Source organism: Arachis hypogaea, chromosome 13, assembly GCF_003086295.3.
Source record: "Arachis hypogaea cultivar Tifrunner chromosome 13, arahy.Tifrunner.gnm2.J5K5, whole genome shotgun sequence".
Lineage (NCBI taxonomy): Eukaryota > Viridiplantae > Streptophyta > Magnoliopsida > Fabales > Fabaceae > Arachis > Arachis hypogaea.
Genome location: NC_092048.1, coordinates 142,935,060 through 142,949,749, shown reverse-complemented (window position 1 = coordinate 142,949,749; position 14,690 = coordinate 142,935,060). Strand labels below are relative to the sequence as shown.

The 14,690-nt window shown below is 36.0% G+C and overlaps 1 protein-coding gene across 23 annotated transcripts; it reads right to left on the bottom strand.

The window, feature by feature from the left end:
• Window positions 1–9,695: 9,695 nt before the first annotated feature.
• Window positions 9,696–14,098, bottom strand: LOC112792490 (uncharacterized). Of its 23 annotated transcripts, none has more exons than XM_072212920.1 (8): window positions 13,719–14,065; window positions 13,123–13,470; window positions 12,378–13,011; window positions 12,087–12,285; window positions 11,820–11,912; window positions 11,609–11,674; window positions 11,180–11,239; window positions 9,696–9,954 (listed from the first exon to the last, which is right to left on the bottom strand). In XM_072212920.1, the coding sequence occupies exons 2-3, from the start codon at window positions 13,383–13,385 to the stop codon at window positions 12,948–12,950; spliced, it is 327 nt and encodes a 108-aa protein (XP_072069021.1). In that variant the 5' UTR covers window positions 13,386–13,470; window positions 13,719–14,065; the 3' UTR covers window positions 9,696–9,954; window positions 11,180–11,239; window positions 11,609–11,674; window positions 11,820–11,912; window positions 12,087–12,285; window positions 12,378–12,947. The 23 variants fall into 23 exon arrangements, with proteins under 23 accessions (XP_072069021.1, XP_072069019.1, XP_072069022.1 ...); XM_072212918.1 differs by having other exon boundaries at window positions 12,087–12,175; XM_072212921.1 differs by lacking the exon at window positions 11,820–11,912 and having other exon boundaries at window positions 13,719–14,066.
• Window positions 14,099–14,690: the final 592 nt, after the last annotated feature.

The window sequence follows — 14,690 nt, the reverse complement described above, 5'->3', positions numbered from 1 at the left end:
AATGCCCTAGAAATTGAATTCTTATTCAAAGTAAGATCAAATTTTCTCTTGAAATAGGTCATTGCTTCACAATGCCTGAAGTTTGGGTACTTTTTAACTTTTTTTACCAATTTACTACACACCCAATTGCGGTTGGCAGCCCTGTTTCTGTCCTCTCTAGCACAAGTGTGATCATTGTTGAATGTTTTTATTTGCCAACAAGTATCCTCATGGTCTCTTGATGCATACACCAGCCATGGACATTCCTTTACTTTACATACAGCTCTCACTCTTTTGCTATCATTTTTTTTCAACCTAAGCCTCCTTCCTTCCTGAATTGTGTACTCCCTAACAGCCTCTTTGAACTCCCATTTGGTAGTGAATTTCATACCAACCTCCAGCACTAACTCTCCAAACCTTCCTCCATCTCTAAACAATGGACAACCATCATCTGAGTCAACATCTGTTATTTCCTCTTCAGAGTTGGGAGGGGTCTTCATCTCCTCAGAATGCCACGAATTAGCCCCATCAGAATCGGCACCAGGATCAAGTCCAAAGTCTGCACCAATAAAACCAATGTCAACTTCGCCATCCGAGACATCCTCCACTAGTCCATCATCTTCAATAACAATCTTCTCCTTAAGTTTTGCAAATGCAGAGGCAGAGGCATGTTTAAACTTAAGAGAACTCCTCCTACCTTTGACAGACACAAACCCTTTATCTGAAGATGAAGAACTACCCTCCAAACCTGGCCTATATTGTTCATCTTCTGCACTCTCATAAGAGTCAGAAGAATCATCAGCATGAACTGAGACTTGAGTAACATGTGCTATCCCTCTCTTGGAAGCAGACCTTGTGCAATGCTTTCTGACTTGGGTGGGCTTGCTGAAATTTGTGGCACTTGTAGGGTTGGTGGACTTTTTTGGATTTGTATGCTTGGTGGATGGCTTTGGGTTAGTGGGCTTGGTGGATTTAGTTGGGTTTTTGGGCTTGGTAGAAGGTTTTGGGTTAGTGGGCTTGGAGGATTTAGTTGGTATAGAGGACTTGGTAGTGCTGTTGGGTTTATTAGAAACATTGGTAGGCTTGGATGGTTGTGGTTTAGGTATGGGGACAATGTTGGCAGTAGTAGGAGTGGGTGTTGGAGCTGCACTTAGTCCAACATTGGAGTTAGAATCTTGTTCATTTGGCTTAGAATTTGGAAGGGGAGCATCAACTAAAGTGGGTTTAAAATTAGGAATTGGAGTCTCACTTGGTCTCTGCCCAACATCTTCTTCTTCATCCAAGTAGACAACACTAGTATCACCTTCTAATACCTCAGGAAGTGAGACACCATGCTCATAATACACTTCAACCAACCCTTTGTTTTTCTGAGCATGGTAACACATATCGATGAGTTCATTATCGCTGTCTAGATTCCTCAAACCAACTTCTAGTTTCCTCCCAGGCACAAGCCACCAACACTTCTGTATTTCACCATAACCAAGTTTTTTGTAGTAGTTTCTCACATAAAATACATCCAGAGTGTCCACATCAAGATTGCCTAAACAAGCTCTGTTATCCGGAGAATAAACCAGTCTGTTGTCTTCGTTTTTTTGAAAATTACCCCCATGATGTATCATAATATCAATCAATTCAGTCATCTACATAATAAAAAAAGAGATAATATAACCTTAGCTTATACATTATACATTATACACTATTCTTTGCATACTTCAGAGATAAAAACACAAACAGGAATTTATATTTTCTTCTAAAGCACAAAGGTTCTCCATAAAGATTTTATCAATTTTGAGTACTCATTTAAGTACTCCCTTACTGGAATTTGAATATAATGTAATTAAGGTTTACATGAAATTGTAGATAAAATATTGCCTTGACTTCTTTTTTAAGTACTTATTTGGTACTCTTATTTTAGAAATTTCATATGCTTTAGAAATATAGATAAACTTTTAAAAGGTTCTAACATAAACTTGTTATTTTTTAAAAGATTTAAAAGGTTCAGCATACATTTAGTTTTTTTTCTAGTAAAAATGCCTCAACTATAAGAAGACATATATAGTTTCAATCAGACAATATAACAGCATGCTTAGTCATGGATAAAATTGTGGTGAAAATTTTTGTAAATAAATACAACAATGATTTTCTTTTAACATTTCAACTGCAATTCTTTTCTTCAAAATGCATGTTGATAAATCCCCCCCCTCCCATCAACTTGAATTTTTAGTGTAAAATTCAAAATTGTTCAGATATAAAAACCAAAATTCAAAAACCAGTTTAAAATTGCATAGCCCTAACCCTATCAACATCATCCCCTGTTCCATTCATAAAAAAACAGAGCACCCAAACAACCCAACCCAACATACAAGCAATCAACGAAACCCTAGAAAAAATAGTTGCAGCAAAGCATAAAGGTTCTCCATTGGCAAGAACACCAGCACCATAGAGTACAATCATACATGCATTTCAAAAATAAATTAAAAAAATTAAAGCCACTAAACCCCAACATTAACGGTTACCTTGGCTAAGAACGAGAGGAGAGTAACCTCCTTCCTTTAAAACACGATTCCACTCTAACCTAGTCGTGGGTTAGTTCAACATGGGTGATGAATGATTTCAGAAACTCTTCACTGACACCATTGACTAGAGATGAAGAAGAATGGTGGAGGTAGAGAAGAAGATGAATATTTTGTATGGGGTAAAACTCGTTCCTTCTCCTTCATATACAAGTCACAGTGTTTTTTACTTATTTGAGCGCTAAAGAAAGAAACGACGTCGTTTAGAGAGGGTCCAGCGTGGCAGAGAAAGTGCCACCATGGCATTCAGTTTGCTAAGTCATCACCGGAAAGGGCTGAGGGACTACATTGGTGCCCGGATCTAAATCTGGAGGACCAGTATAGGTAATTTTAAATCTCGAGGACTAAAATGAGTAATCGCGTGAATCTCAGGGACCAAAATGGGTATTTAGTCTGTTATCCTACTATCAATTATACTAACAAATCAGATTATATTTTTCAATTATTCTCACTTGGATGTATTCATTCTCAATTAGATCTCACTTGGATGTGTTCGATTTTAATATTATACCCACTATTTCTGTTTAGATTCAATTATGTCCCTAGAAAAGTGAATTATGTAAATGTTGTAGGAATTAGTTTCAACTTTTGATGAGCTATTTTTCGAAATGGATCATCGATTCTATCCCAGACATTTGTATTCTAACTTCAAGAAGAGATTTTTAAAACTCAAACTAAAGCGTTCATGATGTGTAATTGACGACAGGATAACATTGAATCACTTTTACAAACGTTAGGAATACAAATATGACGATTTAAACATTAAGAATACAAATAGAATTTACCCAAACGTTGGGGACAAAAACAATATTTTACTCAATATTAAAAGATTGGAAATGTTTCTTTCAAAATTCTTTGGTCATTGGGCACGCAATAAGGGTATACATATCTAAGATGATCCAACCCTATTTGGTTGGAATCTTCTTCTTGAATTTGCTGACCAATTGGACAAGGACAAGGCCTACTTAATTTTTTTCATGTGGACTGAAAATATCGATGGGTGATTATTTGATTTTCAACGTGACAACCAATGAATGTTGTTAAAAAAATTTAATTAAAACAACTTGCAGTTACTTTAAACCTTCTTCCAGCTCCTTCTTTGATCTTTTTTTTTAATTGAAATCAAAGTTTGCTGAGGGTGACAATTATTGACAAATAAGGTAATTATTCTTGCATATCTATCTTCCACGACCAACTTTCCTAAAACGAGAAAACTTTGCGTTTTAGTTTGATAAGCAGTGTTGAACTCATTAAGTTGGAGAAATACATTCTATATTTGCATGTTGGTATTGTCTAAGTTTCTATTTATATTCTACACAATATATTGTAGTTTTATACTTTTATTTGCTGATGATTTTTGTCAGCAGATTACTACTAATAAGGTTAGATTAAGTAATAACTTACATAACCTGTCGTCCAGTTATTCGTGCTGATTCATCACATGGGGGCTAGTAGTGTTAATTAAATATAAGATATATTAACGCAATTAACCAATTGATGTTAAAATTCAATATTTTTTTTTCCTCTTTTGATGTATCAACATTTGTTTTCTTATTGCTATAAGCAAAATATATTGAGCAAAATGTGGTTGAACTATTTTTTTGATGATAAGCAACATTTGTTAGCAAAATATGGTTCAACTATTTTACATATGAAGTTCTCTCTGGTTTTCATCAACTATTATATTGGTACAACTATTTTTTTGTTATAAGCAAAATATGTTGGCACAGAAAATTTCCATAAATAAATAGAAATTTTATAGTGTTAATTGAGTGTCAATATTCTAAACATGTGATTTTTTAAAAATTTATGTTGTAAATTAAAATTTTTGTATAATGCATCAAAATTTCTACAATGTAAATCGAAATTTCTATGCTCCAGTTCTCTGAACATAAAAAAAAAGAAAAAGATAAAGAAGACAACGGTAGTAATGATGATAATGAAGAAGGACGAGGAGAAGAAAAAAAAAGAAGAACAATGACAACGTTGAAAAAGAGAAGAAAAAAATAATGACGATAACAATGATGTTAAAAAAAAGAAAAAATGACAATGATAATAATTAGGGATAAGTATTGTTTTGATCCCTCATTAAGGGTCGGAATCAAATCCGTTCCCATCGTAATTTTAGATTTAAAATCATTCTTAATATTTTTTTCGTATTAAAATCGTCCTTTTAATTTTTTTTGGACAAAAATACCCTCACCACTACCAACAGAATTGCCTCCTCCACCACCACCACCACTAACACCAACACCACCACCACAACCACCACCACCAGCACCACCACCAACACTAACACCAACACCAACATTGATGAGTTTGGAAAACTCCAAATTAATATTTGTGATAAACAAACATTATTAAAATATTTAATTGCAAAATTATTAATTCAATCTTCATTAATCATATGTTAATTAATAATTTTGTGATGCAGGTTTTATAATTGGGCCGGAAAAATAAAATGTTATCACAACTGAGCCCATATTTATTTTTGATGAAAGCTTCCTGTGTTTGATCCGAAACCAAACTTACCAGGAAAGCATATGCTTTTAATGGACCAAAATTCAAATAGCCCAATGTGTTTTATGCATGCTATGGTCCGAAAGGAAAATGATATTGGGCCAAAATGAAATCTATAGCTACCAAGCCCAATGTTGATGAATGTTTCCATGCCTTATTCGAATCCATGAAGCAAATGAAATGTCTAAATGCTTCCAACGGATTCCACTTTATTATTTTGAAGGATTTCAAATTTAATTAATGCATTGGAAACATAAGAAAGAAAGAGAAGATTGATTTGATGGCTATTATGACACTACACGCTACTCAACAAAGGGAAGTGAAAAACTTGAATTCACTTTTATTCTCTCTCTTTGTTCATTGATTATTGTTCAAATCCATTGAATATTTTCTCTCTTCTCTCTCATCTCTTTCTTCTTCTTTCTTCGGTCATTAACCAGGAAGCCATGGAAGCTACATGGAGCTACCGAAAGGAAGGGAAAGCAAGCCTAAAGACCATCGAGTTGATGGCACGAAAAAGAAAAAGAAAAGTATGCTGTGGCTGAGATTATCACCCAAAAGTGGTAAGATTTGGTGAGGTAATCTCGGATCCTTCATACTCAAAAAGAAAGATGAAGATTCGGCCAGCAAGGAAGATCTTTGGAGGATGGCTTGTCTTTGATTCTGCTCAACCACCACAGGGAGTAGCTAGAGTGGCAAAGTGATGGTTGAAGGCAGAGATTGAAGCAGATGAAGTCATCATCATCATGAAGCATCAAGGGCCAGAAATCCATCTTGAAGAGGAAGCCAAGGATGGAGCGCTCGGATTGATGAAGAGTGATGACCAAGGAAGGACTAGAGGTATTTGCATGTTGGTTTTTGCATTAGTTACCTCTTCTCTCTCTGTGGCCGAACCGGTTATGTTTGAAGGAAAAGAAGTTAAGCTTGGGTTTTGGCTTCAAGTGTGGAGGCTTCCCTCTTCTATAAAAAGAGAGAACAGCCACGGGTTGAAGCAAGGAGAAAGTGTGAGAGTGCAAGGTACAGTGTTCTCAGAGCTACCTGAGCTAACATATGTTCTTCTCCTTCAAAGTATTCTGTTTAGTATTTTTCTGTTTAATTTTGTCATGTCTTGAGTCTCATGGAAAAAGGCAAACAGTGAGGTTTGTATGAAAAAGCCATAGAGCGGAAAAAGGCAGAGAGTGCAAAATTAAAAGAAAAAGCCATAGATGTCTTAGAGTTCCTTTGTACATCTGTGTTGTGTTTCATGATTCTGTGGGAATCCCCTTGTAAGTTGGGTTAGCACTTTACAAGTTGTAATCTGGATGATTATAGTGAAATTCCATCATTGTTGTGATGGAGACTGGATGTAGGCTGCACTGCACTTAGCAGCTGAACCAGGATATATCTGGGTGTAATCTTCTCTCTCTCTTCCTACTTCAATTCTGTTTTTACTGTTCAGATGAAAAATAAAAAATGTCTCGTGTCAAGTGACGAGACAAAATGAAAATGTCTCGTGGCTAGGGACGAGCTAAAAATAGAAAAGTTTCTTCCAAGTCCAGCAAGTGTTAGCAAGCGAAAAAGGGGCTAAGATTCAACCCCCCCTTCTCTTAGCCACTGAAACCATCAAACACCAACACCAACACCAACACTAACACCACCACTCCACCAACACCAACACCAACCACCACCACCACCACCACTCCACCAACACCAACACCAACAAGCAGAAACAGAAAGCAAGAAAGTAGAAAGCAATAAACATAAAGCAAGAAGCAGAGGCAAGAAAACAGGCGGCAAAGTTGCGAGATGGAAGCGGCGGCAGTGGCTCGCGGTGGCAGTGAGGCGCGGCCTTACCCACCCCACACGCGTCCTTTCCCCCTTCGCTGCCGCCGTCCCCTTCCCCCCTTTCCCCTCCCCCTCCTCCTCCCCTCTCCCCTTCCCCCCACCCCGCGTCCTTTCCCCTTCCCCCTTCGCCGCCGCCGTCCCCCTTTCCCCTTCCCCCCACCCCACGTCCTTTCCTCTTCCCTCTTCGCCGCCGCCGTCCCCCTCCTCCCTTTTCCCTTCCCCCTCCTCCTCCCCCTCTCCCCTTCCCCCATCCCGCATCCTTTCCCCTTCCCCCTTCACCGGCGCCGTCCCCCCTCCCCCTTCCCTTCTCCCCTGACCCCTTGCCCATCCCCTTTTTCCTTCTCCCCTCCTCCTCCCGTGTTTTCTTTTTTTTAATTTTATAATATTTTTATTAATAAGGGTAATTTAATAATAAAGTAAAAAAAAATATTAAAAATGACGATTTTAATACGAAAAAAATATTAAGGATGATTTTAAATCCAAAATTATGATGAAGACGTGTTCAATTTCAACGCTCAACGTGAGAGACCAAAACAATACTTATCCTTAATAACTATACGTTTAGAAAAAATGCTCGTATTTAACTTAGTTGGGACTTATTCAATAAAACTGTTTGACCGCGTAGCTTTATTAGTAGAGTCAATGTACTCACTTTTAAAATCTTTTGCATTCCTCATATTTTATTTTAACAGATTGCATAATTTAGTGATGGATATAAATGTTAGGGACACATTAATAATTGATATATATTATCCATCAATAAAAACAGCATTGCTGATATATAGTTTTTGACGAAAAAATTTTCATTCATCAATAATTTGTGACTGAATTTAGTGGCGGATGGGGTAACAAATTTGTTGCTAACGTGAAGGGAAGAGAAATTAAACTCCTCTTTTTAGACACTTTCGTTTATGCATAGATAACTTTGGCCAGAAACATATTTTTAGAGACTGGCGATGAAAAATAACTAATTAATTGTAATTAAAATCTTTTAAAGCAGCCTTCCCTTTTAACTTCAATTAGATTATTACTGGAAGATATTAGTAGTTTTCATTCTATATTTGCACATTTGATCTAGTCTAACGTTGGATTTGTTGGTGATTTTTTGGCGGTTTAATTAATAAGAGTTTTTTTTTTCCAACAATATTAACATTTTTTAATTTTAGATTACAAATCTTAAATATTAAAAATATAAATTTTAAATTCTACCTCTAACTTCTAAATATTCTAAAAAATAGTGTTAAAAAAATTTTATATTAAAAAATTAATGTTAATTAATTAAAAATGAATTCGCTTTATTTCTTCAATTAATGAATAATTCTTGCAGATTACGTAATACCTTACTTCATATAGCCTTATTAGCCATTTAACTTGTGACACCTCTTTTCTGTTTAACCGTTTAAAATTGACATTTCGGTGCCTATAAATTTGTGGCTTTTAATAAATTCGCAGTCCATTCCTTATCTTGTTAATTTAATTACTATTTATTTAAAGTTAACATTATTAACCATATCTCACCTTCAAAAAGTGTTGTAACACTTAGTTTTTGGATAAGAAAGTTAACGTCCAATAATTGTCAATGCAATAAAAAAACCAAAAATACCAACCATGAAATACGACATAATATATAATTTATATTAATATCTATAAAATATTTACTACGTTTACGATACATACAAATGAAAAATCAATAAATCAACTCGATGAAGGGCTTAAGAAAACAACACCACCTTGTTGGAAGGTTCAATTGGAGGAATAACGACAGCAACAATTTTTTATTGGAAAAGTATATGGAACCAAGAGGATATCAGCCAAAAACTAAACAAAGCCACATTAATTTATATTAATAATTAATTTTAAATTTTTTAAATTTTATGTAAATCTAATTAAAACTTATAAAAACATTCCTCTTCTCTCTCACAATAACTTACCCACCTCTAACAATCACACACACAGATCTCTCTCTCATCAATGCTGCTAGAAGTGCCGGCGACTTCCATACTCTCCGCGCGACGTCCTCAACAAGCGCATCCAAGACAACTGCTTCAACACGAAGTCCATCATCGACTTCGTCACCGATAAATCCTTCTCCTCTTCCCTCCTCAACCACCTCCTTCAAACCATATCCATCCTCAACCGCGGCGTCACTCGCAAGTAGGGGTGGCAAACGGGCCTAAACCCGCCGGGCCGGCCCGCATAACCCGCCAAAAAAGGCGGGCTGGGCTGGAAAATCGGGACCGCCAAATAGCAAAAGCCCGCTTAACCCGCCACAACTAGAAAATGGATTAATACAGACAGATTTATAGACGGATTTAATCTTTATTACAGACGGATTTTTGGTTACCGACGAAATTACCGACGGATTTTGTCCCTCTGTAAAAGCCCCGTCGGAAATTATTTACCGACGGATTTTTTTTCCGTCGAAAAATTACAGATGGATTTTTACAAGTTACCGACGGATTTTCCCTCTGTAAATTTTCTATCCATCTCCCAAAGGCGACGAACTTTCCGACGGATTTTTCGACGGATTTTCCGTCTGTAATTACAGAAGGATTTTCCGATGGATTTTCTGTCTGTAATTACAGACGGATTTTCCGACGAATTTTCCATCTGTAATTTGAATCTTGGAAAACCATCTTACACTCTGATTACAGACAGAAAATCCGTCTGTAAATCCATCGGTAAGGTAAAATATTTTTTTATTTTTCTATTACAAAAATAAACCTGTTTCATACAAAATAAATAGAAATTTAATAAATACAAATTTTTATTGATGGTATAAATAGAAAAACACACCAGTGAGTACAAAACGCTTTCTTTATAATAAGAAGCAATTATTTCCATACAATAATACAATCTAAATACATTAGATGACAAATAACTACTAGTGGACTCATCAAGATTCAATATCCTAATTTATGGATAGCTTCATTCTTTCTTGAACTTCTTAGTGATGATGGAAATATACTTGCTTCTTGAGATTCTTGGTCCATCAAAATTATTCGCTGCTTCCCACTTTCTGAGCAGAGGATGTGTACCTTACTATATCCGATCTACACTGCAGTTATTAGAAAAAAGAACCAAAAAGGAATTGTTACCACTGCAGTTACTTTTGATTAAATTTCAAGTATCTGCCTGCAACAATTTGGAACTCTTCCATAGATTTCTCAGGGTTAGTTCTTTTTAAAGATCATGGACGCTGCTAAATAGCAATAGCAGATTTGGAACATGTAATGCACACAATGCAATAAACCAGAACAAGTCTAAAAGCAAGTGATTCATATTCAATGCAGTGACTGGATACTTTATACAAGTCTTTGATCAATTAAGTAATCAAGAACTGTCATCGAGTTGAGGAAGAGAAGAGGCCTCAATTCACAACAATTATATGAACATGAAAATGCAATGTCTGAAGAGAAAACAACATAAATGAATCAATTAAATAAAAAAAAGAAAACAGTAAGAATTGAAGTAGAAGATGATGATGGAGAAAGAAGAATACCTCTTCCCTATGGTATGGAAATGACGAAAGAGGTTGTTGCAATTTTTGAAGAGTGAAGACAGTTTTATGATGATTGATTTCAAACAAAATAAACATTAGTTTGCAGATTTTGCTTCCTTTCCATATAAAAAATGAGCATAAAAACATTAGTATTCTGTTTTCTACATTTCAAATTTTCTATTACTGATTATGATACAACTTAATTGGCATCTATAAGATCCTTTTAGTTTATGACTTTATACAACATAATTATATTCATCTACATTCTTATAGACCAGAATCCCAAAATTTCAAAATATTAGAAATGATTAAGTATTTTAATACTACTACAAGTCTCTATCAGTAACAAGAAAACCAAGCCTAACAACAACAAAAAGAAAAATCAAGAACATGCCAAATAGGATCAAGATTTTTTGCATCATAAATAAATAAATAAATATAAATAAAATCACTTACATTCCGCAAGTGGTAATTATAAGAAAGCAACAACACCCTATGCTCCTATTTTTCAAGAAACAAATTAAAGCTAAGTGTGGAGGTGGAGCCCCTTCAATGATAGTCCTTTTCAATGGAGCAAGAGGGAAATAAAAGGGATCGGAATTCATTCCATTAAAGAAGATCAGAGCATGACTAGTGTGGGGGACGATTCCTTTACCTTGCTTGCTTCAAAACATGCATCTCCATTATTTGCCTTATATTATATATTCTCCATACTAGCACATGAATTCATAATGATTTTGTGTACATTATTATCTTCTAAGGTTAAGAACAAGACATATACCTCATGGAAAACCAGTGGTATAGCAGTTGATTCAGCTTGTAGTCTACTTCCACTTAGTTCCTGTAAGGAACATATGCTATGTTTTAATTTTCAAGTTGACAAATCAAGTTAAGTCTATATACTTGACCAAACCTGCTGTTAGTAAACACTGCAAAATGGTCCTTTGCGTTAATTTAATGTTCTCCACTTTGGTCTGATGGTATGGCCCCAATTTATTATTTTTCCTAAATGAAGGACTCTTTCAAGGGGAAAGAAATCACTGAACCTCATTTTGTGTTCACATGCAGCCAAACTTCTAGTTTGTTTATTCTGACATCATGTTAATGCATTTGATATGATAGTACAATAATAATTATAAGCAAAACTGTTATATATGTATGAGAATGATTGAGGCTGAGAAAATTGAGACGATCCAGAGTTAATAGGTACCTTTAATTGAAGCTGCAAATATTTAACATGGTCGATAATGTCGTCCAGTATATAAGCTTGACTACCCTACAGATTAAAAATCAATTGTCCATAGAAATGTGATGGCATTAAGTATATATGATCAACCAAAGTATTGCTCACAGATAAGAATGGTAAGATATTTTGAAAAACCCGTTTTGTTTTCATGCACGCAAGAATCAAGATGTTATACTTTCCAAGATTATCTATTCAATGGCCAGCAAACATCAGGACTCCTCTGAGACCTGAGAAGTCTCATCACAGGGCGATATATCAAGAAAGCAACCTATGTCCAGGAAAACAACAAGCAATAAAAAATAAACAAGTTCAAGCATAATAAATTAATAAATGTTGCAGGTGAAGGGATATAAACAGTTTTCGTGATAAAATCAAGCAGTAGTTATCATGAAATCATGCCCTAAGTTTACAAGACAAAAGTATATAGAATAAGAACACAGACCTCAGGGTCCAGGTGGTAAAGGTGGACCATGTCATTAAGCGATGGAATGAGTGCAGCATAATTTCAATTTTTTAGGAAAGTATGAAAACCTGCAATAAAACAAGCTCAATTCCTTGCTCAACAAATATCATTTGCTCATGAAAACATTCCCCATCTAGTCCCTTTGGAGAATAAGTCAAATACGTCATAATGTTCTACACTACAAGAATCAAGTCGAATAACTACATGTTAAGGAAGAGAGCATATTATAACTCTGAGCAATAAAACTGAAGTGAAGACAGAAACCAATACCTGCTACCATTATGTGGCACCATTGATTTGCATGCTTGATCATCTCCGGTGCAACCATTTGCAATTGACACTAGACCTGCCACTGATGGTAGTGCCAAACTTCAAAGAGTCACTAGACCTTGAAGATAATGCCACCCATGAAAAGGACAGACCTACTAGGGAGGAGAGACTATTACAAAGCTCTCATCCTCCCTCTTTCTTGGCTATTATCCTACACTGTAAAAATGGAGTTACCAGAATCACTCGACTCAAGTTGCTTCAAAGCCTGATGCGTTTTACCACTATTTGTGGGACCAACATGCAGGATAATCCTGCGATGTTTCCTTCTGGCCTGTGGATACCAAGTATGAGGGGAGCTAAAATAACCAAAAATCAATCATGAGGCTTCAGAACCATAAAATGATAAAATCAATATCAATGCCAGCGCAGCTTTTAACTTAATTATCAAATGATAAATAGCAATTAAGAATTTCAGTAATGAATACAAAAGAGCATTATCACAAACAGGTTCCGTGCAAAGTTCCGAAACTAATGTAAAGAGAGAAGATTGAAAAGCAATGCAATGTAAGCTTATGTCAAGTCAGTGAAATCATTTCTGATGGCACCATGAGTAGAGCAAGTCCCCTCAAACGATCTACAAGAACAAATAGCCACAAATAAAACAAAATCGATTCAGTGAGAATAAACTCCAATGTCAGCAAATTAGTTGAAACAAACAAAAACCCATCAATATTTCTTCACTTACTCCTCCACATTAGCAACTGTAACACCCTCCAGAACCTCCCTAACACTGAGCTTATGAGATGTGGAATCAGTATCTGAAGCAACTACACCACATTCAGCAACACTCTGAACCCTCTCTGTTACTGATGCTTCAGGGTCAGCGCCATCATCATCAATCTCACCCTCCTCCAACTCTCCTTCCTCCTTATCATCATCCACAATCACCACCTCGCTTGCATTCTCCTTAACACTAGCAGACCCAGAAGATGATTGATTGGAAGACATGGCAGCACTGGCATTAACATTTGCATTCGAATCAACTAAACAGATGCTATTTCATATATTCTTCCCCGGTGGATATTCAACAACTCTGTCAATCAATAATTATATAATAAAGTTACACTCTAGTACCACATGAATCACATGAATCACACAAAATATTGCATTTAGGTCAAAAAAGCTTCCGAATGCAGAAAAAATTCATCAAAATCAGAGTAAACCCATAGATTCACGAAGCACAAAAGCAGAGTATGATAAACCTAGCTAAAACTGACGCAGAAAAATTGAGCCCTAAGGTTTATCACGAAGAACAGAATCACAAAATCAGGATATATATACCTGAAATTCGTGATGGTTACGAGAAGAACCGAGAGAGCGAGTTGTTGAGATTAGATGGAAGAGGCGCCAGAGGGATCAGACGCGCGATGAGAGCGGCGGCGGAGAGAGCTCTGCGACGATGGGAGTAGACGCGACGAGAGCGGCGACAGAGGGAGCTCGTGTGACGCAAGGGATGACAGAGAGAGATCGTGCGATGCCAGCGGCGGCGGAACCGGCAGCGGCGGAAGCAGCTCGTGCGACGGAGAGAAGAAGCAACTGTACGACGGAGAGAGGAAGAAGCACATAAAGGTAGGTAGGAGTTGGCAGCTGTTTATTTGTGAATGGATTTTGGGAGAGAGGGGATAGATTAGGTCAAAGTTAAAATTTTCAATTTTAAGTTACTGACGGATTTTTCGTCTGTAATAATTTAATAAAACGTAGCATTTTATCTATTTAATTACAGACGGATTTTCCGTCTGTAATCATTTTTTATGGAAAAAAATATTAATTTTTTCGACGGAATTATTGACGGATTCTTTTTTCCGTCTGTAATTTATGCTAATTCATTTTTTTGTTTTCCGACAAAAAATCCCTCTGAAATTCCCTCTGTATTTCAGTAGGATAAAATCCGTCGGAAATATCCGTCTGTAATAACTAATTTTCTAGTAGTGCGCACCGCTTAAACCGCGGGTTTTGGCGGGTTTTGGCGGGGCGGGGCGGGCTTCCCCGCCGGGCTAAGGTTTTTTTTAGTGAGGGGGTATTTTTGCATTTTTTTTCCTAAAACCTAACTTCCCCCAACCTAACTTACAAGAGTATGAAGATAAAAATTGAGTGTTTTGAATTATGTTTATGTTATTTTGGAGACAATATTTATAATTATGTTTTGAATTATGTTTATTTTGCTTTAGAGAGAATATTTATACTTATATTTTGAATGAAAATTTGGTTTATAATTATATTTATTAGATATTTATAATTACAAAGACTTTAATG

What these genes read in the sequence shown, in the direction of transcription:
- LOC112792490 (XM_072212901.1), bottom strand. Translation starts at nt 13,385, where the DNA reads ATGTCTTCCAATCAATCATCTTCTGGGTCTGCTAGTGTTAAGGAGAAT. An exon ending in ACAGTTGCTAATGTGGAGGA is followed by an intron (nt 13,012 to 13,122) that starts GTAAGTGAAGAA and finishes TTGTTCTTGTAG; the next exon opens with ATCGTTTGAGGGGACTTGCT.